This window comes from Bidens hawaiensis, unplaced genomic scaffold (assembly GCF_021521415.1).
Source record: "Bidens hawaiensis isolate Kalapana, Puna unplaced genomic scaffold, B.hawaiensis_p1.1 tig00024867_1, whole genome shotgun sequence".
NCBI classification, from domain to species: Eukaryota; Viridiplantae; Streptophyta; class Magnoliopsida; order Asterales; family Asteraceae; genus Bidens; species Bidens hawaiensis.
Window position 1 is genome coordinate 97092 of NW_027493950.1, and position 21580 is coordinate 118671.

At 36.3% G+C, this 21580-nt stretch overlaps 3 protein-coding genes and 1 non-coding gene across 4 annotated transcripts; 1 reads left to right on the forward strand and 3 right to left on the reverse strand.

Moving 5' to 3' along the window:
- Positions 1-4574: 4574 nt before the first annotated feature.
- LOC143570303 (U5 spliceosomal RNA) lies at positions 4575-4694 on the reverse strand. Its single transcript, XR_013141906.1, has one exon. It is a non-coding gene; the product is annotated as a U5 spliceosomal RNA (small nuclear RNA).
- Positions 4695-5871: 1177 nt separating this feature from the next.
- On the reverse strand, positions 5872-8710 carry LOC143570275 (glycine cleavage system H protein, mitochondrial-like). The gene is made up of 4 exons (XM_077055960.1): positions 8565-8710; positions 7820-7911; positions 6797-6967; positions 5872-6112 (listed from the first exon to the last, which is right to left on the reverse strand). The coding sequence occupies exons 1-4, from the start codon at positions 8668-8670 to the stop codon at positions 5981-5983; spliced, it is 501 nt and encodes a 166-aa protein (XP_076912075.1). The 5' UTR covers positions 8671-8710; the 3' UTR covers positions 5872-5980.
- A 3953-nt stretch (positions 8711-12663) lies between these two features.
- On the reverse strand, positions 12664-16563 carry LOC143570276 (ras-related protein RABH1b-like). Its single transcript, XM_077055961.1, has 6 exons — positions 16345-16563; positions 14568-14638; positions 14132-14220; positions 13926-14037; positions 13636-13726; positions 12664-13054 (listed from the first exon to the last, which is right to left on the reverse strand). The coding sequence occupies exons 1-6, from the start codon at positions 16459-16461 to the stop codon at positions 12914-12916; spliced, it is 621 nt and encodes a 206-aa protein (XP_076912076.1). The 5' UTR covers positions 16462-16563; the 3' UTR covers positions 12664-12913.
- A 1565-nt stretch (positions 16564-18128) lies between these two features.
- On the forward strand, positions 18129-20064 carry LOC143570277 (vesicle transport protein GOT1-like). The gene is made up of 4 exons (XM_077055962.1): positions 18129-18400; positions 19480-19571; positions 19668-19846; positions 19928-20064. Exons 1-4 carry the CDS (start codon positions 18385-18387, stop codon positions 20007-20009), a joined length of 369 nt encoding a protein of 122 aa, XP_076912077.1. The 5' UTR covers positions 18129-18384; the 3' UTR covers positions 20010-20064.
- The last annotated feature ends 1516 nt before the right edge of the window (positions 20065-21580 follow it).

Sequence of the window (21580 nt, forward strand, 5' to 3'; positions counted from 1 at the left end):
TAATTAATCATTTAACGTACGATAACTAAACGCGACTTTCTTTATTTAATATTCGAATATTTTAGGATGTTACACAAACGTATTATGTGTAAAACTTTACATGAGGCTACGTGTATCTAAAAACATTATAAATAAGAGTATAAGCCAGCCCTCAGGCTATGGTATACGTTTGTCTGGATCCTTACATATGTGGAACGTGGTGGGCACATCGCACCACGTTTGGTCACGACCTCCAGCCACGATGGGCCGGACCTAAGTTACGTCCGAGTGGGGAATGGCCATGTGTATATGTATGGTACGTAAGTTATGTCATAAACGCTGCGGTTTTTCGCTGAGATGACCTGGTGCAGAGACTCGAGTTTATGATGATTGTTTTAACTTGATTATTCCTAAGCCAAGATGGACCGAGACTTACGTGGTTTCGAGGGGAAATTAAGTAAAGAAGATATTTTAGCGTCAGCATATTCACTAGCATTCGTTGCTGACGTATTTTAATAACATTTTGCAGGTAATCAAGATTAGAGCTTAAAGGACGAAGAAGCTCTAGAATCCGATGGCTCGGATAATTTTGTGTAAATATTAAAACATGGTGGTTTTGTAAACTATAAACAAGTAAATACTAAACGAGACTTATGTTTCGTCTTTTGTAATGTAAATATTTTATATTATCGATCCTTATGTTTTTATAAAGACTTCCGTTATAACCCGTTACTCTGATTAATTTACAAATATGATACCAACTATGGTTCACACTCATAGGCCTAGAATGGGGGTGTGACACCTACTCCCACAACCTTTTTAACAATGGGAGAGCTTACCAAGAAGAAGATGACAACACAACCTTTCAACACAACCTCGAGTTTATGATGATTGTTTTAACTTGATTATTCCTAAGCCAAGATGGGCCGAGACTTACGTGGTCTCGAGGGGTAATTAAGTAAAGAAGATATTTTAGCGTCAGCATATTCACTAGCATTCGTTGCTGACGTATTTTAATAACATTTTGCAGGTAATCAAGATTAGAGCTTAAAGGACGAAGAAGCTCTAGAATCCGATGGCTCGGATAATTTTGTGTAAATATTAAAACATGGTGGTTTTGTAAACTATAAACAAGTAAATACTAAACGAGACTTTTGTTTCGTCTTTTGTAATGTAAATATTTTATATTATCGATCCTTATGTTTTTATAAAGACTTCCGCTATAACCCGTTACTCTGATTAATTTACAAATATGATACCAACTATGGTTCACACTCATAGGCCTAGAATGGGGGTGTGAAACCTACTCCCACAACCTTTTTAACAATGGGAGAGCTTACCAAGAAGAAGATGACAACACAACCTTTCAACGACAACAACCGAATAACTGCTACTGCCGACGGATCACACGGGAAGAGGTGCAGACCGCACTTAGAAGGATGGGAAGGGCTAAAGCGGTTGACCTAGACAACATACCCATTGAGGTGTGGAAGGGTCCGGGAGAAGAAGGAACAATGTGGTTAACTACTTTGTTCAATATTATACTCAAATATGGTAAGATGCCAGACCAGTGGAGGAGCAGCGTCGTAGTCCCTATCTATAAGAACAAAGGAGACGCCCAGTGTTGTAGCAACTACCGAGGAATCAAACTACTAAGCCATACTATGAATCTATGGGAAAGAGTGATTGAGGTTAGACTTAGACGGGAAACTCAGGTCACGGTGAACCAATTTGGCTTCATGCCGGGCCGTTCCACCACAGAGGCAATACACATATTAAGAAGATTGATGAAAAAGAATAGGGAGAAGAAGCGTGACCTTCATATGGTGTTTATTGACCTAGAAAAGGCGTACGACAGTGTGCCACGCCAAGTGCTCTGGGAATGCCTAGAGGGTAGAGGGCTCCCGAGGAAATATATACAGATAATCAGGGATATGCATACCAGGAGTGCAACAAGTGTCCGTGCGCCCGTGGGGATACTGATTTCTTCCCGGTGGAGGTAGGCCTACACCAGGGGTCAGCGCTGAGTCCGTTTCTTTTTGCAGTAGTCTTGGATGAGTTATCAAAGTCGATCCAGGAGACAATCCCATGGTGCATGATGTTCGCAGAAGATATAGTGTTAGTTGCTTAGAGAAAACAAGATCTAAACATGAGGCTAGAGGAATGGCGAACAACCCTAGAGACAAAAGGTTTAAAGATTAGTCGCTCTAAGACGGAGTACCTACACTGTGACTTTGGTGGGGTAGTTGACAATGAGGATATCCAGATCACCATTGACGGGCATGTGGTACCGCAGGTAACGACGTTCATGTATTTAGGATCATTTGTTAATAGTGATGGGGAATTAGACAGTGATGTGGCCCATCGAGTTCAGGTAGGATGGTGTAGGTGGAGAGCAGCCACAGGCATATTGTGTGAAGAGATTCCCATCTAAACCAAAGGGAAAATTTTACAGGGTGGCTGTCAGACCCGCAATGTTATATGGAACAGAATGTTAGGCCATCAAGAAGGCACAAGTACGGAAAATGGAGGTAGCAGAGATGAGAATGCTACGCTGGATGTGTGGACACACAAGGTTAGACCGAATAAGAAACGGTGTGTTCCGGGAGAGATTAGAGGTAGCTAACATATTCGACAAGATAAGAGAGTGGAGACTGAGATGGTTTGGTCATGTGAAGAGAAGACAGACGACGAATCCTGTTAGAGTCGTAGAAAACATTACTATAGAGGGGAGGAGGGGTAGAGGCCGACCTAGATTGACTTGGGATGAGAGGATTAGACAGGATTTGATAGACCTAAACCTTTCAGGGGACATGGTTGAGGATAAGGGTTCTTGGAGACGTAGAATTAAAGCTAAGGATTTTTAGGGCGATATGAATTATTAAAGGAGCTACTGTTTACCTTATTTTGGTCACACACTATTATGCTATTTTAATGTCATATATTATATAGTTTTATTTATTAGTAGTTTTAATTCTATTACCGGATATTACTAATTATATTAATGTTAAACCTTAATTTACTCTTATACTCCCTCAAGCATATGTTTTTGAGCCGAGGGTCTCCCTGGAAGCCACCTCTCTATCCCATCTGGGTAGAGGTACGGTGTGCCTACATCCCACCCTCTCCAGACCCTACTTATAGCTTGCTATTGGTGGGATCCCACTGGGTATGGTTGATTGATTGATTTATGTAGGGATGGTATATTTGATGTTTTTGTTATTAGTCTAGCTAGTGGTCGCTTATCGAATCTAATCCGCTCGTTCTTCAATAATTTATATCGTATATAAACTGCTTTGATGGCCTGCGTCTGTCTAGATAACCCGAAAATGATTTACATGATCAAAAATCTACTAAACTGAAAATATTCCAAGAATTTAGAATGAAGAATAATATCAACAACTATCTGTGAAACTATGACTCATATCATAGATACTGTAAATCGAATAGACGAGCTGTTAGGTGCTGAAACGAGCTGAAAAATCGCTTACACGAACTGTTAGGTGCTGAAACGAGCTGAAAATTCGCTTAAACGAGCTGTTAGGTGCTGAAATGAACTGAAAAATCGCTTAAACGAGCTGTTTGGTGCTGAAACGAACTGAAAAATGGCTTAAACGACCTGTTTGGTGCTGAAACGAACTCAAAAATCGCTTAAATGAGCTGTTAGGTGCTGAAACGGACTGAAAAAAATCGCTTAAACGAGATTTTGCTGTTAAAACGAGTTGTAACGTGTTGAAAACGCGCTGATTCGTGAGTCCAAAAAAAACTGACCCGAAACCCATTTTGACCGGTTCCGACCTTGACCCGTTCTAACTCGAACCTATTGACCCTAACCCGTCCGACCCGTTTTGAACATTTTTTTATTTTTTTTTCAATTTTGCAATTTATTGCAATTTTCCGAACTTTTTTTTGAAAATCTTCGGAATTTTAAAATTATATTTCGTATTTTTACTAATTTTCGCAACCTTTAAAAGTTATTATGCAAAGTAAAAACATTGAAAAATAAAAAAAACCTAGATTACCTGCTATTTAGGTAAAATATTTAGGATTTGAATAAAAATGAAAGTTCAATGACCTGATTGTAACAAAAGTTTTTATTAGTGACCTGATTGGAACAACTTTCAAAGTTGGTTACTATTCTATGAAGTAATCTCTATATTATTTAATCTTGAAGAAACGTGTGATAATTGTTCAATAATAACATGCTTGGAGAATTTATTTTATATATTAGATATGAAGAATCTCACTTAAACCTTTATATGCTCCAAACATGTACAAAATACCAAATGTACCCACACCGTACCCGTACCAGTACCCGATTGTACATATACCAAAATTCAACAAAAATGAGTACCAATACCGAATAAACTAAATCGGTACGTGTACGGGTACGAGTATCATGAGAAAAATTGAACATTTTATGGGTGGGCACGTACCCATTTCGATCAAAACCGAATAGAACCAAAACTAGTGTCTTTTAAGATGGTCTGGTTTGACCCAAAGCCAACCTCACATTTAGATGTCACATTTGCGGCGTATTTAGTATCTTTAAAAACCGTACCACTTCAACAATATTCAAACTATAATTGGTTGGAGTCCTTTCAGAAAGAAAGAAGCTCTCCAAAAATAGGCGTATGTTATTTTAAAGCAACAAGCACACGGTATTCTTTAGTAAAAGGCGAAAGAATAGTTCGCTTTGTGCTTACTACATAGCTGCGTGCTTTATTCTTTCGCAGATGTCTGCTTATATGCACACATCCTTACTCTCTAACTACTTTAACCAACCGATGTGGGACAAAAGGATTTGTAAGATGACGAATTGACGATATGTAAAGGTATCGATAACTCAACCAGGGGACCGATACAATGCGAGAAAAGAGCGAAGAAAGAGTACATAACTAAAAAAAATCATCTTTAAAGGTTTTCGATAGTTTTGCTTAAGGTTAATCGAACGACAAATAAAGAGTCCTCATTTGAGCTTTATATAACGTTTGTTAGAGCGTATCTAGTTTTTTGTCATCCGTTAACTTCACTGGCGGAGCCACAATTTGGTAACCGGGTTCGGCCGAACCCGGTCTTTTTCGGTTTTATATATAACCTATAGTATCGAACCAACGAGCGAGCGCATTCGTTTTCGGCGAGCGAACCAAGTGTCATTCTATAAAAGTATTTGAACCCATTAATTATAAAAATTGTAGTTAAATTTTTTTAGTCACGAATACTTTTGTATAATATATAAAAAAACTTAAAAGATTACTAACAAACATTATAAATGGGCCAATAATAACCCATATACATATTATATAAAAAAGTCCATATTATTCATAGAATTGTCGGGCAAACCCAACTCAATTAGCATTTTTAAACATAATACCTAAATGAAAATTAAATAAAAAAGCAGAAACAACATCCATCGTCTCAGCGACGGATAAATTATGTTTCTATCAACCAAACGGCCATCGCCTCGCAGCCTCGCCAGTTCACCTCAAGACTTCAACTATCGCCTTACCTGCCACACTTCAAGCGGACAACAATGGCCATCCCACCGACACTTTCTTTGATGAGCCTTCAATCGATCCAGGCCTCACGACGAATCTTTCTTTGATTTTGCTTAATTAGATGGGCGATGGCTATATATATGTGATGTTTGCATTTGTTATATTGAAAATTAGTTCTTTTTTTAAGTCGCGATTGAAGATGTTATGAATCGTTTCCAAAACATGAAAATGCGTAGGAAACAATTATAATATGTAATTTTTTATTTATTTAATATGACTTTGGGCCCGAAAACTTTGATGCCGGAAAAACCGAGCATCGAAAAATACCGAACCCATAGAAAAAATTTACTGGCTCCGCCACTGGTTAACTTCATCATATTTCTAAGCAAAGGTATATGAACGAAAACAGATTCATAATTTATAGGTGAATCAACATGAAACCTTAATATCATTTATTTAAAACAACTGGTCACAATGCATAATAAGTATGTTAATAATAATGTCTAGTGAGCAGCAGCATTTTCTTCTTCACAGAACTTTGTGTACTCTTTCACACCCATTAAAGACTCCAACTCCGACGGGTCGCTCGGCTTCACCTTGATCATCCATCCATCTTCATACGGGCTCTTGTTAATCTTCAACATTTTTCAATCAAATTCACTCGTTAATTAGTCAATCATACAGTGAATTAGGGGTGGCATATGTGACCCATAGGGTTAAATGAGTTGCATTAAAATGTATATAATGGGTCAGAATGGGTCAAACTAAAAAAAGAAAATGAATGAAACGGGTCAAAACGGGTTGACATTTCTTGAAATTCTTTTTTTTATGGAACGAGAAAACGGAGGAAACTTTTTAGTACTTTTACTTTTTTAGTTTTTTATTTATATTTCGAGTTATGATTTTTTAATTATTTTTTTTTTTGGATTTTTTAGTGAGGGGTTTCTGAAATGGATTAAAATGGGTTTTTGAAATCTCAACCCATTTTAAGTTATTTTAACCCATTTTAAAAACCCCCTCATTAAAAAATCCAAAAAAAATAATTAAAAATCATAACTCGAAGTATAAATCAAAAACTAAAAAAGTAAAAGTACAAAAAACTTTCCTCCGAAAAAAAAACTTGAGAAATGTCAAACCCTTTTGACCCGTTTCAATCAACTTTTTTTTTTAATTTGACCAATTCTGACCCATTATATACATTTTAATACAATCTATGCAACCCAATGGGTCACATTTGTCACCCCTACCGTGAACAAAACCTTATTAAATTATATTTAGAAAAAAAAACAAAACAAAACAAGAATGTTTATTTTATTTACCAAGCCGGCATTTTCAGTGAGCTTCTTGTTAACCTCCACGACCTCTCCAGAGATTGGGGAGTTAACGTCACTGGTGGCTTTCACACTTTCCACGGCCCCAAACCCGGTGGCTTTGGTCACTGAGCTACCAATCTCTGGTAAATCCACAAACACCACTTCTCCAAGATGGTCCTGCATTTATATTAAGCTACATAATTATTTATAAGTTATAACTATATATATGATATAAGACTTATATCATATATGTAGTTATAAATTTATAACTAAAAAAAGTAAAAAATACTAAAAACTTTCCTCCGTTTTTCTTGTTCCATAAAAAAAATCGAGAAATGTCTACCCTTTTTGCCCGTTTCAATCCTTTTATATTTTTAGTTTGACTCATTATGACCCATTATATACATTATAATACAACACATTCAACCCCTGGGTCACATTGGTCACCTCTAATATAAGTCTATAACCTTCAGCAGGTTCATAAGCTTATTAATATTATTCATATTTGAGTTACTTAAAGTATATTATATATTATGTATGCATATAGATAAAGATCAATGGTTGGTGCCGTAACAGGCTCATTGGTCCACATGGGGCACTACTTTCTGCCAGTTGTTTTTTTCGCTTTAAATATGTAATTTGTTATTTATGTTTTAGTTCCGAAACTATGGCTAACAGAACCGAAACCGACCCAATTTGCGTCAAGTAGCCGCCGCAACACCCAGATTTTACAACCATATAAACGTCATTTTAAATATGTTATTTTTCTAGGCATTTAACTAATATAATTTTTGGGTTTAATGTTAATGAAGCTCACCTATACGAATCGAATCCGTGTCGCTTTAATCATAAATTAAATTTGTATTTCTTAATACGCTATACGAGTGTCGCTGTTGTGTTCTGTGTTGACAGATTAGTTTTTTTTATATCTGGTCTCGGTATCGTAACGAACTTAACTCATACTAACCAAATGCACGTTAATACGGGTACAAGCCTAGATATTAAATATTAAAAGAAAAGAAAAAGAACCTGAGCATGGTCAGTGATACCAATAGTAGCAACAGGCCCTTCATGTTTCACCCATTCATGTGAACTTGCATACTTCAACCCATCCAATACCACTATATTCACAAATGCATGCATCAAATTACTATTTTGCCCTCTAAATTTTGCATATTCCAACAAACAACATAAAGAGAATGGGGATTGGAGGCATGGGCTAAGGATAGTGAGGGTCAGGGTTGGCCCGACCCTCCTTTTTTTCGCACTAGTGTAAATTTAACTGTTTTTCGCCCGAAAATTTTTATAGGTAGTGTAAATTTACCCGTTTTCAACCAAAATTTTGAGCCCCCCCTCGTTTATGTTTTTTTAAATACATTTTGAGCCTGGCCTTACGTTCTCGTCCAAGCTACGCCAATGATTGGAGGGGTGTAAATTTACCTTTTTTCGCCCGAAAATTTTTACACGTAGTGTAAATATACTAGTTTTCAACCAAAATATTGACACCCCCCCCCCCCCGGTTTATGATTTTTTTTTTAAATATAAAATACATTTTGAGTCTGCCCTGTCATTCTGTCCAAGCTTCGCCAATGATTGGAGAGGTGTCCCTAAGGGGTAGGGACGGTGTCGTAAACAACAGTTTAGGTGGCGAGTACTCGACGAATAATCCCCGAGTACTCCCCACCTAGGCCGAGTTCTCGCAACTTCTCAGTCGACCGACCTGGCAGCGTCTAGTGACTGTTATAACATGGTACTAGGGATGCAAATAAATTACCTGAAGAGAAGCATCTTGCAAGAGGTGAGAAATGAGGTGTGGTGATAGTAGAGGATGATAGCCTTAGAGCATTGGCAGTGGAAGAAGCCCAGATTCTAAGAGCCATTTAGTAAGTATGTGTGTGTGTGTGTGTGTTTGTGTTTGTGTTTGTGTTTGTGTTTGTGTTTTTTGTGAATGTGGATATAAGACTTGTGTTGTGTTTTTTTACTTTTTAGAAGGTGGTTTTTATTATCTTCATATGAATGGTTGCCATTAAAGGCCTCATCCTATAAACTCTTTTCATGGGCTTTCAGGTCTTAGTGGATACTAGAGGTGCACAAATCGGTTTTTTTAAAAAAACCGGTTCGGTTAATAACCGGACCGGTTAATAACCGGTTTTTGTGTATGAAAACCATAACAGGTCAAACCGGTTAGGACCGGTTTGGGAACCGGTTAGAACCGGTTAATAAACCGGTTTTTTTATTAACCGGTTTTTTAATAACCGGTCTAACCGGTTAACCGGTTTTTTTTTTTTTTTTTAAATAACCATTATTTTTTCACAGTATAAACAAACCGGTAACTACAAGGCAAAACGGACTGACTCCATTCTTTGCTTTCGTTGTTAGGGTTCTTTGCTTGAAAGATTAAAAACACATAACTTTCATTTATAGCTTTTACATTAAAAATACAAACATTAAATCGTTATCGCATATTCGTAACTCAAAAATACAAACATTAAAGAATGCTTAGACACGATTACATTAACAACTTGCTGTTTCTTACTCATTATTTTCTTCGCTACCCGATCCCGAGCTATTCCTTATGTAATCGTCGTACGCGGCTTCTTCATCGGTCATTGGTTGAGTGTGTCCTTGATTGACCTCGTCTTCATACAAGCCCGCCTCATAGTCCATTTCCCCCTCGAGTGAGCGTTGATGTTGTGCCCTATCTAAAGAGTCCAAGTAATCCTTGTAGCAAATAGACATCTCTACAGCTGGTGGAGTGAGTCGAGTCCTCCTAATCGATATAACCCTGCCAGAAACAGAAAAAGCAGACTCCGAAGCTACCGTGGAAGCTTGGACCGTTAGTAAATCTTTGGCCATGGCGGCGAGGATCGGAAACTCATCCTCCTTACCTCTCCACCAAGCCAGCAAATCAAGACTTCTAAATTCATCTGGAGTCATGTGTTTCACAAAGTTGGTACCACCATACCTTCCAAGTTCACTGCTTGGGGTGTTTACCTTTTGACGTTTACCGGCGTCTTCCCAAATCATGTAGTACATCCCCATTTCAAGGTCGGTTTGGGATTGGGATTGGGCAACAGCTTTTAACGAGTCATGAATTTGGGAAGACGACCCGTATTTTGTAAGGTAAACATCATACATGTTAGACAAGGTGGTGTTGAAAGCATTCTTTAAAGTTTGGTTATAATAGGGGTTTTGATCGTCGTTTAACTCTAGCTCATCACAAATTTTTTCTATTAAAGCTTCAACACCACCAACATTTATGCAAGGGTTTAACGCAGCAGCACATGTCAAAACAGCGGGTAGTTGTTGAAAATATTTTCTAAATTTTTCTTTCATTTTTACACCCATATCAAAATAAGGTGCACCCCTACAATGAAGTTCACTCAACTTTGTGCACATGACAGCAATTTTTGGTAAAGCAATGGGGCTTGTTGGATAGTAAACCCCGGATAAACTAGTTGTGCAAGATTTAAAAATTTGAAGGACCTCCGTAACGATCTCAATCAATAACCAGTTTCTAGGATCGTACGGTGCACATTTACCCCTACTTGACATTATTTGATGAAACGCAATTAGTGATTCTTTTTGTTGGATGGCTTTCTCAAACATATCACAAGTCGAGTTCCATCTTGTTGGACAATCCCAATTGGGCCCCAACCATTGACAATTAGCTTCATCACAAAATTTTTTGTATCTTGAAAATGTTTTATTGTTGCTAAAAACATCTCGTAACATTCTTTTAAAATTGTTTCTTTGCGTTTCGATCACGTTTAACCCATCTTGCACGGCCAAGTTGATAATATGTGCAATGCATCGGCTATGAAAAAACGCTCCATCACAAATAGGTTTATACTTTAATTTTAAATGGCCAACCGCGGCCGTATTGTTGGACGCGTTATCAAACGAAATTGAAAAGATTTTATCTTCAATCTTGTATTGTCGAATGACTTTATCCAAGAGTTTAAAAATATTTCTACCCGTGTGCGGGTAATCAAACAATTGAAACGCAACGGTTCGTTTCATCATTTGCCACGACCCGGGGTCAACCCAATGAGCCGTCACACAAATGTATGAGTCGGGCGAACCATTAGGTACCGACCACACATCCGTTGTTAAGTTTACACCAGTTTGTAAGTTTGAAAAGTATGAAATTAGTTCGGATTTAGCGTTTTTCCAAGCTTTAAGACAATCTCTTCTAAGGGTCGAACGACTTACGTGTTGGCAGCGTGGTTGAACATACTTTTGCATCATCTCCGTGAATTGAGGGTTGTCGAAGTGGTTGAAAGGAAGTGTATTTTGAATCACAAAGTTTGAAAACTTTTGACGTACCGCTTCAAGGTCGTTCGTAAACACCGTTCCTTGATTCGTCATCTCCGGCTGCGAACTACTTCCCGATTCGTCCTTCAAGGCCTTGCAAAAGGGCCTTTGTACATGCGCTCTTAAAGTGGAGTTTGCATCTTTGCCATAAAACTTCAAACAATGTTTGCATCGAGCTTTTTGGGTACCGTTAGACATTTCGCATAGGTCGAAATGTTGCCAAACATCTTGGTTTCGTTTCGTGGGGATGACCCGAACGACCGTTTCTCCCGTGTTCGAGGCACCCATGTTGACGGATGAAGTAGCACTTTGGGAGGCCATGATAATCGACTACGAAATAAGAGCGTATGGAGTGGTAATGTGGTATAATTGAGCGTGAGATAACAAAATAATCGCGTATGTAATAAACGTTTAGAGCGTTTGGAGTTGTATAATCGAGTGTGATCTAACCAATACCCAACCTAAGCTATATATAGATGTTTGTGGGGGTAAAATGGGGAAAAAAAAAAACGGTCAAAAATTATAAAAAACGGCTATATGGCCGTTACTCAACGGGAAAAAAACCGGTTTTTAACCGGTTAACCGGTTTTTTTATAACGGTCAAAAACCGGTTTATAAAAAAACCGGTTAACCGGTTTTTTAAAAAACCGGTTATTAAAAAAACCGGTTTTTTAATAACCGGTTAATAAAAAAAACCGGTTTTTTTTATAACCGGTTATAAAACCGGTTTTGGCTCCAAATTGTGTAACCGATATATAAACCGCCGGTTTGTAAACCGGTCAAACCGGTTTACAAAAAACCGGTTTTCTTAAAAACCGGTTTCCGGTTTAAACCGGCAAACCGGTTCGAGGACCGGTTTTTTTGACCACCTCTAGTGGATACCCCATTACCCCTATCTATAACTATTATGTATTATTTAATTTTTAAAAATATCAAACTTTATATTTTAAAGAAAAAAATGTACAAATGTTTTGTCATATGAATCTAGAGCTTTAATTTTCTTCCTTGCTAACCTCAATATTAAGGGTGAACTGAGCTTGGCTAAGCTTGAGCTCGGCTTATCGTTCTCTATGTTTAAAACTCGAGCTTGAATTTGACTCGTTTATTATTTATTAATTATTTTATTTATTTGAATGTTTCTATACATATTTTCATACAGCAATATTTATTATGTAATTAATATTTATATAAATAAAAACTAGTTAAGCTCGGGCGCCTAGAAGGGCCTAAACCGGGTTTTTTTAAACTGAAACCGGTTCCGGGTATGGTTGGGTTTTGACCGTTTTATCATGTTTTGGCCAAGTCGGGTCCGGGTTTTGGCAGGGTGGGTGGTTACCAGTTCCGGTGGATCCAGTTTGGTTCTAGGTCCGGCTACGGTTTTATGTTCAAGTCTACATGCGCCTAGTCAAGCTCATTATGAAGCTTGGGCGTAAGCTCGTTTGTTAAATGGGCCTCAAATTAGACTCAAATCTCATTTAAACTTGACGAGTAATTCACAAGCGGCTTATAGCTCGTTTACAAGATATTCATCAATATGATAAATTTACTGAAAACTCTTAAAATAAAATGAAGTTCAAATTTAAACGACGTACGTCTTGATACATCCTTGATCAATATAAAACAAAACTCAATCTTGGCAAATCTACACAAATCTTTTTACACGCGACAAATGACAACTCAGGAACAAGTAGAATGATTGAAAAGTCAAAAAAGAGAGAAATAGTTACATACATTTACGGTAAATGATGATACCAAAGCGATAAACATGCGGGCTGCGGTTGATAATTTCTGGTTCTAACCAATTAACTAGCAAGCACAACCACCAGATTCGGGCTGGGATGAATTCACACTCAAAGACTTCAAATTCACATCAACCAGTTCTTCATGTTTTGTTGAGGATAGTGTTTCCATTCCTGGTAACGCTGCTGCTATTTTTCTAAATAAAGCCTGTAATAATATTATTATCATCATCAATCATCATCATTAATAATAATAATAATAATAAGGGGCAATTTCATATAATAGTAACCAAGTTTCAAAACTGTTTCAATTAGGTCACTCAACTTTAAAAAGTGTTCCAATTAAATCACTCAACTTTCATATTTTATTAAATTAAAGGTTTTAACATGTCCTTTTTGTTTCACATAAGAAATCTCTTTATCTTTTTTTTTATGTTGACGTTGAGTGACGACGTGGATTTTATTTTTTAATTTTGAATTTTAATATAATTAACGTTTATTTTTAATTTTTTTAAAATTTAACTACATATATTGCAAATTCCGACCCCAAATCTTATCCTCCATTTCTTTCTTGACGCACAAAAAAATCGGTGAGACTCGATTTGAAGATTTAGTGACCCGATTTGAGGAAAATATGCATGAGTGACCTAATTGGAACACTAAAGTTGGTTACTATTCTATGAGATATTCCCTAATAATAATAATAATAATAATAATAATAATAATAATAATAATAATAACTCAAACCTAATAAAATATGATATAACAACTTTTTCATGTGTTAGATACCTTTATATTGAACCCAGCCTTGGCACTTGTTTCTATAAACATGACATTTAGCTCAGTAGCTTTTGCTTCGCCTTCCTCCACCGAGACTTGCCTGGTGAATCATAGACAAATGACAACATGAGAAACTTCATATTAAGACAATCAATCAAGCAATAATCAAAAACCATCAAAATAATAATTATGGTTTGTGACCGATGTTTATAAAGAAGAGATGTAAATTGATGCACGTTTTATATCATCATAATCAATCTTTGACTATATAAATCAACAAGCATGATTAATAACATCACCTTTTTTCCACGAGATCAGTCTTGTTCCCAACAAGAACAATAATAACATCACTACCTCTCTCTGCACGAACCTCCTCGATCCACTTAATAGTGTTTAGAAAAGTCTGCCGACCTAAACCACCAACACAGAAAACAATTTTGGAAGTTATAACTCGGGCCATTGTAATAGGAAATTAAAATATATTTCAGAAATCATTATTTCATACTGGCAACATCATATATAATCACTGCAACTGAAGAATCCCTTATGTAGCTTGGAATAAGACTCCTGAATCTCTCTTGTCCTGCCGTATCCCTGAAGATGATACGGTATAATTTGGTCAATATCATTCAAAAGAAACATCACAAAGAGATTTGGCTTTATCTCGTATTTGTACTAAGCAATCACATGGCAAATACATTATTTGTAATGTTACAGAGTAAACTCTGACACCTACATCTCTGTTATTTGGCTCCTCATGAATCATGATGAAACCAAAACAAAAGTACAAATTGAACTATTTTAACACATAAAAGTTACATGTGTCAGTATATTGACTTCACATTTGGCTCCACATATTTTCAATCGAAATGAATTTTCTAATAGATTAAACTGATAACAAACAGAACAGAATTGAAATAAACGATGGCAGAACATCTTACCACAACTGCAGGCGAACAGTCCGATCTTCAAGATACATTGTCTTTGACAAGAAGTCAATTCCAATAGTTGCCTGGTCAAAATTAAACATAATTTAGTCAAAGGCATATCGATTCAAGCTCAATTTTAAAAGATCAAGTCAACATTAACATTTAAATACAACAGAACATAAACATGTAACATAAAGAGTTTGCATCAAAAGCCAGTGTTGTAGAATTCGCTAGGCGCTAGTCGAGCGGTAGGATTAATCGGATTAGAATTTTATATGTAATTTTACAACTTATATATACGTATATATACACACAAAAATTTTCTAACTTATTAATCGGATTGGATTATAAGTAATAATTTTTTTAAAACTTAAAAGATTTTGAACAATGTTGACCAATTTTCACATATTTTGACTGGTTTTGAAAATTTTGAGCCGATTTGGACCAACTTTGACTGACTATCGATATGTTGGTCCTATTAGGTGAAATCGTATCGCTGGCATACTGATTAGCAATTAATCGGTGACTAACCACGATTTTTACAACACTGTCAAAAGCATAATAAACAAAAAGTTTATCATATACTTAAAATATTCATTACTTAAGTCTTAAACCTAAAAAAACCATCACATGAGCAAACTTCCGGATCACAATATTCCACCAATTTGAAGAATTCATACTCATCTAAGTAACCTGAACACAAAACAGCCCTAGCTTCTTGTAACAGAATTATTCACCTAAATTCAAAATCATAAACCCTAACACAACTTGTAAAACTTCAAATTGGAACAGAAAACTCATACAAACTAAAGCAATAAAAACTACATGGCAGAATTTAGTTAAAGGCATATGGATTTGAGCTCACTTTAAAGAGATTAAGTCAACACAAACATGTATAAAGAGTTTGCATCAAAAGCATAATTAACAAGAAATCAATAACCTGTGATAACGATCATACAGTTAAAATGTTCATTTCATAAACCTAAAAGAGCAACTAGCTAGGCTAAGAGAGTTGTAAAGTAGTTTAACGAGACTCGGCATTCAAACCATAAGTGCACGTAACGCAGATCCATAATTTACACGCGTTGTGACTTGTGTGGAGCAATAGCAACACAGCTAGTATTTTCAGTTTTAGGCATTCAAACTTATAGTGTGTACAATAGCTTCTGGATCACGATATTGCACCAATGTGTAGTATACATACATACATACTCATCTAAGGAACCTGAACACTAAACAAGCCCTAGCATATTGTAACATAACTAATCAACTAAATTCTGAATCTCAAAACTCTAGCACAACAGATCTAATACACACAGCTCACAAACTTGATCTAATATTCAGATTGAACAGATAAATGTTCAAATACTAAAAGATTTCTTTGAAATTATAAACCTAGTATTCACTTAATTCTCGTCTTCCAAGTTATCTCCGTGAAAAACATCGACAATCTGACGTGACCGAGTTGGACCGACTAGTTCCGAGTTTGACCGATTCCGAGTAATGCTGGCCGAGTTGAAGAAACTCGCCTCGGCAACCTACCGAATTCTCGTCAAATACATCGCGCCTAGACCGAGTTTAACAACACTAAACGAGCCCTAGCTAGCTTATTGTAACAGAATTGATCAGCTAAATTCTAAATCTATAAACCCTAGCTCACAACTAAACACGTTACAAACTGAAACTACAAATTCATACTAACAGAAAGTAAAGTAACATAAGCAACAGATCTGATACAAACAGATGACAGATTTGATATAATAATATTCAGATTGAAGGATTAATGTACCTGATAAGATGTATCGAACTTGTCGTACATGAAGCGAGTGATGATGCTGGTTTTGCCGACGGATTGATCGCCTAAGAATACTAGTTTGTACTTCGCTAGTGCCGATACTGGTGCCATTTGATTTCGATTTGATCAGATCACAATCAAGTAATAATAGTGATGTTTGTTTTGAGCAGTCGATTTTGAATTGATTTGAAATTGAAATGATACTGTTGTCGTCTATTGATCCAGTCAGTCAGTCAGTCAGTCAGTCTTTCTTAGCTATTGCTGCTCCAAATCTTGCTGTTATTAACTTATTATTATACTACATTTTATATTTATTTATTCCATTTTTATAAATGGTTTAACATCTTGCGATGCACGCGTATACTGTAATGTATATATGTGTGGGTTATCGAGGGACAAAAATGAAATTGTATTAAGTTTGGCATTATTTTATTAATTTTGTGAAAATAGTGTTAAATGTGGCGGAAGGTTAATCATGCATCATGTGGTGGCGTTGATAGCCGAAGAACAAATGTACATGCACCGATTGCTCGGAGTCCCGATAGTTGAGTGTTATGTGACTTATGTCCAGTGCTTGATGCAAAACTGATATCAAGTCGGGAATCTCACCGAAAGCAGTCTCTTTATTCTTACGGGTAGAGGTAAGTTGCCTGCATCTTACCATCTTTAGACCCTTATATAGTTTTGTTATTGTTGGGATTGATGGTTTTATTTTCAAAAGTTAAATTATATTTTATAACTAGTTTCTGTAAAATTTGATAAGAGATGTTTGGTTAAACTTTGTCTTTGTATATGGTATACCATTGTCTTTGTATATGGTATACCATTCTCACGTGGAATGTCAATCTCTGCGCTAATGTTAAAGGGTGTATTTCTTTCTCTCTTACATGCTCACCCCCTCCTCATGTGAACCAAATTGACCTTTCATCCAACCACGATTCTAGTTCGACTTTGAGCGATCATTCCCCCATGGCCTTCGTGTGACCACTCATCAATCGTTCATGATGCATCTTCTAGATCTTTTCTAAATATGACTTCAACGATTCTCATATATTCTACCCACCTATGTTTTTTTTTCATTAAAGACACGTTTGACATTCACAAACATATGCCCCATATAGAGCATAAGAGGAAGATGGTTATTCAGTTTCATTCAATTATTATGGTGGTTTGTTGGTGCTTGTGGAAGACCCGTAGTGACTATATATACTCAAACAAGACGATTAACGTTGATAGCATCCTCGAAGATACTAAAAGTTAAGTTTTCTTTTTGGATTATAAATAGAACGAATTGTTTGGATTTAGATTGGACTAGATGGAATTTGTAAGCTATGTAGCCACTAACGGATTAGCCAGTTCACGCCAGCTCTTGGGGGGTGTTTGGGATTGCTTATTTTTACCAATTTATAACTTATAAACTTTTTGAAAAGTAATAAGGTGTTTGAAATTGCTTATATTGTGAGAGGAAAAGTTTCAAAAGTTATAAGAAAGTAAAATAAGGAATCCCAACCCCCCCCCCCCTCCTTTTTTTTTGAACGGCCAACGAACAAACAATTTTTTAGGTACTTTGTACGATGTGACCCAACGGCAAAATGCCACCGGCCAGCTATCCCAACCCAGTCGTACGGAACTCTTAAGCACCTCCAAATTATATCCAGTTCTAGAAAAAATCCACTCACCCGAAAGCCCATTAATAATAAAACTCGGACGTCATCATGATCAAACCGGAAATAAGTACTTACTTGCTACTTGCTACTTGCTACAAGCCTACAACTTTAAAAAGAAAATGGCCCATAATAGCTGTTGGGCTCGAGCCTAAATAATAAAAACTGTTTTTAACACAGAGACATTGTCGCATTGATCGAGTTCTTCACAAACGAGACCTATACGAAACAGCGATAACGGGTTTATCTCCATATACATTTTATATATTAAATCTGTTATCAATATCTGATATCTTGGTATGTGCTATTGTAACCTTTGGATCAATCTTGATCTGTTTCATTGATCTGCTGTTAGCTTATTATTTTGGAGATGGACGACTTGAAACGTGAGTTTTCAACAGCTTTTTGTAAATTCTCTCTACGGTTTCGATGATATGTTAATTGAATACTGAAATCACTAAACTAGACTCCGTTAGATATTTTAATGTAATTGGATTGACTTGTCGACCAATTAAAAATCATGAAAATAAGTCAGGAGGTGCAGAGTGCACGCTTGTTTTAGTTTATCATGATGTTACCAATGGGGTTCCAAGGGGGTAGTGCCCCCTAGGTGCAAACGAGCCGAGCCAAGGGTCGAGCTTGGCTCGTTTAACTTACACAGAGCTTGAGCTTGGCTTGTTTCGATCTCTATTTTCAAAGTTTGAGCTCGGCTCGTGAGTTTTTTTTCAAGATCGAGCTCGGCTCGGGCTCGGCTCGTTTACTATTTATCAATTATTTTTTATATAATTAAAATTATTTTTATAATTTTTTAACTATAATAATTTTATGCGTAAAATAATATATGTTATTTAGTTATTTTTATTCTTTTGCATAACATTATATATATTAATTAATAATTATTAAATATATATTTTTTAAAATTATATAAATGACAGGCTCACAAGCCGACTCGAGCTCCGGGCTCATGCTCGTTTATAAAACGAGCTTACTTTTAGGCTCGGGCTCGATTCAGTTCGGCTTGATCGAGCTTTTTAACGAGCCGATCTCGAGCAGCTCGGCTCGATTGCACCCCTAGTGCCCCCTAGCTGGTAAAAATTGTTTAAATTGGGGGAATATATTTTGACTTTCAAGTTAGGGCTCTAATTAAATAATAGAATTCTACTAACATGATCTGGCTCGTCGAGACCTTTACGTCCACTACTTATGAGTCTCATAACTCCAAACACAGTGTAACATTTTTCTTTTTTATGTCGAGTCGTGTTGTGCCCCGGAGTGTGTTTACTCTTGGAGCACACATATTTGTTTATTGCCGGGAATTTCAAAAGGTTCTACAACCGATGTGGGATTTTTCTAGGTGTTACATATAATGTAGTCATAATTTTCACTAGGATGTCTTGGTGACATTAACCGGTTTATTTTTTAAAAATATAACTTCACTAACCGATTTTTTTCTTTGATCGAACAGAGATCGGGTTAGGATTAACCGGATTCGGCGTCTTTTTCTGGCTTCTTGGAATCATTTTGTTCTTTGACAAGGGACTACTTGCCATTGGAAATGTTGGTTCCTTGGAGTACTTATTCAACTCTCTTATTACTAATATACCTAATAAACAGTTACTAACAAATGGTCACATTTATTCGGTACCAAATCAGATCCTATTCATCTCGGGAGTTATAACAACCATTGGACTCAAATCGTCTTTAGAATTCTTCACGAAACAAAGTAACTTTAAGGGCACGGTTTCTTTTGGTACCGGCTTCTTCTTTGTTATCGTCGGGTGGCCTATTATAGGAATGGCTGCAGAGGCTTATGGGGTCATTGTTCTCTTTAGGTTTGCTTCATTTTTTTTAAATGAGATTATTACTTCAACTTTGCTATTAGTTAGTTATGAAGTTATGATCACTCTATGCAGCGGCTTCTGGCCCACGGTATCGGTTATTTTGCAGAAGATACCCGTTATCGGTTGGTGTTTTCAACGGTCTTGGTTCAGTTAACAGTACGATGGAGCGGTATCGATCAATGTGTGTTTTAACCTTTTTTTGCTTGTTAAATTGAATAGTTAATTTGGTTGTGTATGTTTCTTTATTTTTATTTTTTGAACGAACCCATGCCACCTGGGTACACCCACTGACAAAAGGCCACCCATGACAACTTTGTTGACCTGGCCCGCCACCAATTCTAAGGGGTTTCTACGGTTTCGAAGTTTTGTTCATGATTTGTTTTACTTGGGCCATGAATTTTGGGCTAAAGTTCGAGTAGCCCATAAGATAAATTAAGATTTGGACTAACTTACTAAAGGTGTACAAATCGGGTTATAGGCCTAAACCGTTTCGAATCTTGTAAACCAAATCGGTTTGGTCAGTTATTAGTCAAAACTGGTTAGTGTCGAAATCGGTCCGGGTCATAAACAAGCTATAGAGAAAACATTAAAATCCTATACAAATGAGTTTGGGCCGGGTTGAAACCCTTTTGGCCTTTCGGATCCAAACTGGTTTTCTTTACTAAAAATCTAATTTCAATACTTATTATAAAAAAATTTATATACAAACTAAACAAAAATAACTGAAAATCACTTTTTATTTAATATTTAAAAAAACTCAGAAAGCCATAAATTGTAATACATTGAAAAAAATAAAATATGTGACTCATAATATCTTTTTTAATGTTTTTAATTTGTCGCTATCGTGATGTGTTTAATCTTCATCCACCGAACCCGAGCTATTGCGTAGGTACTCATCAAATGCGACTTCATCCTCAGTCATTGTGGTCATCAATCCGGCTTCTACCTAGGGTATCTCCTCTTCTACAACTGTATTTATATGTGGCAAATTGAAATACTCTTTTTTAAGTCACAGGTTATTCCCACATCATAGTGGCTATACAAGCCGTATAGGTGCAAAATTTTGTCATGTTGTGATGGAGAGTGGGCTATACGACCCGTATAGACTGGAAAAGCTATCATTCGTACATTAGTTAGTCATGTGAGGGTTATACGACTCATATAGCCCCTATATAAACCGTATAAAGTTATTAACACACCATGGGAGCGGTGTTTGAATATAACGACCTTTTTTTAACATAGTAAACTTAGTTAAAACTTCTACTAAAATGTATCCCACTTGTTACATAAAGTTAAGAACATGCATACAATAGCCACTTTTACACTTTCATTACATTAAAATCTCCATTTCATCTTCATTATATTATTTCAATTTGATACATTAACTCTTATTATTATTATTTAAAAAAAGCATATACTTTTTACATTAACTAATATTATACAAGTTCTCTTAGCACACACAAGTTAATCCAAATGCTTGCTATGATAACTAGACACCTCTTACAATGAACCAAAACATGAGCAAAAGGACCCCATGCACCACCATGCCCTGCCTTTGCTTTATCCCATAACATAAATTGCTCACTGACCCTGACTTGATGAGTGTGGTGCATGTCCTTAGATGGTTCCTTCTCCCAAGTCCCTTGTGACCACCATTATTGTTATTATATGTATTCACTCATGTCATGCCAAACCACTTTATTAAATTTATTATAGTCCTTTTTC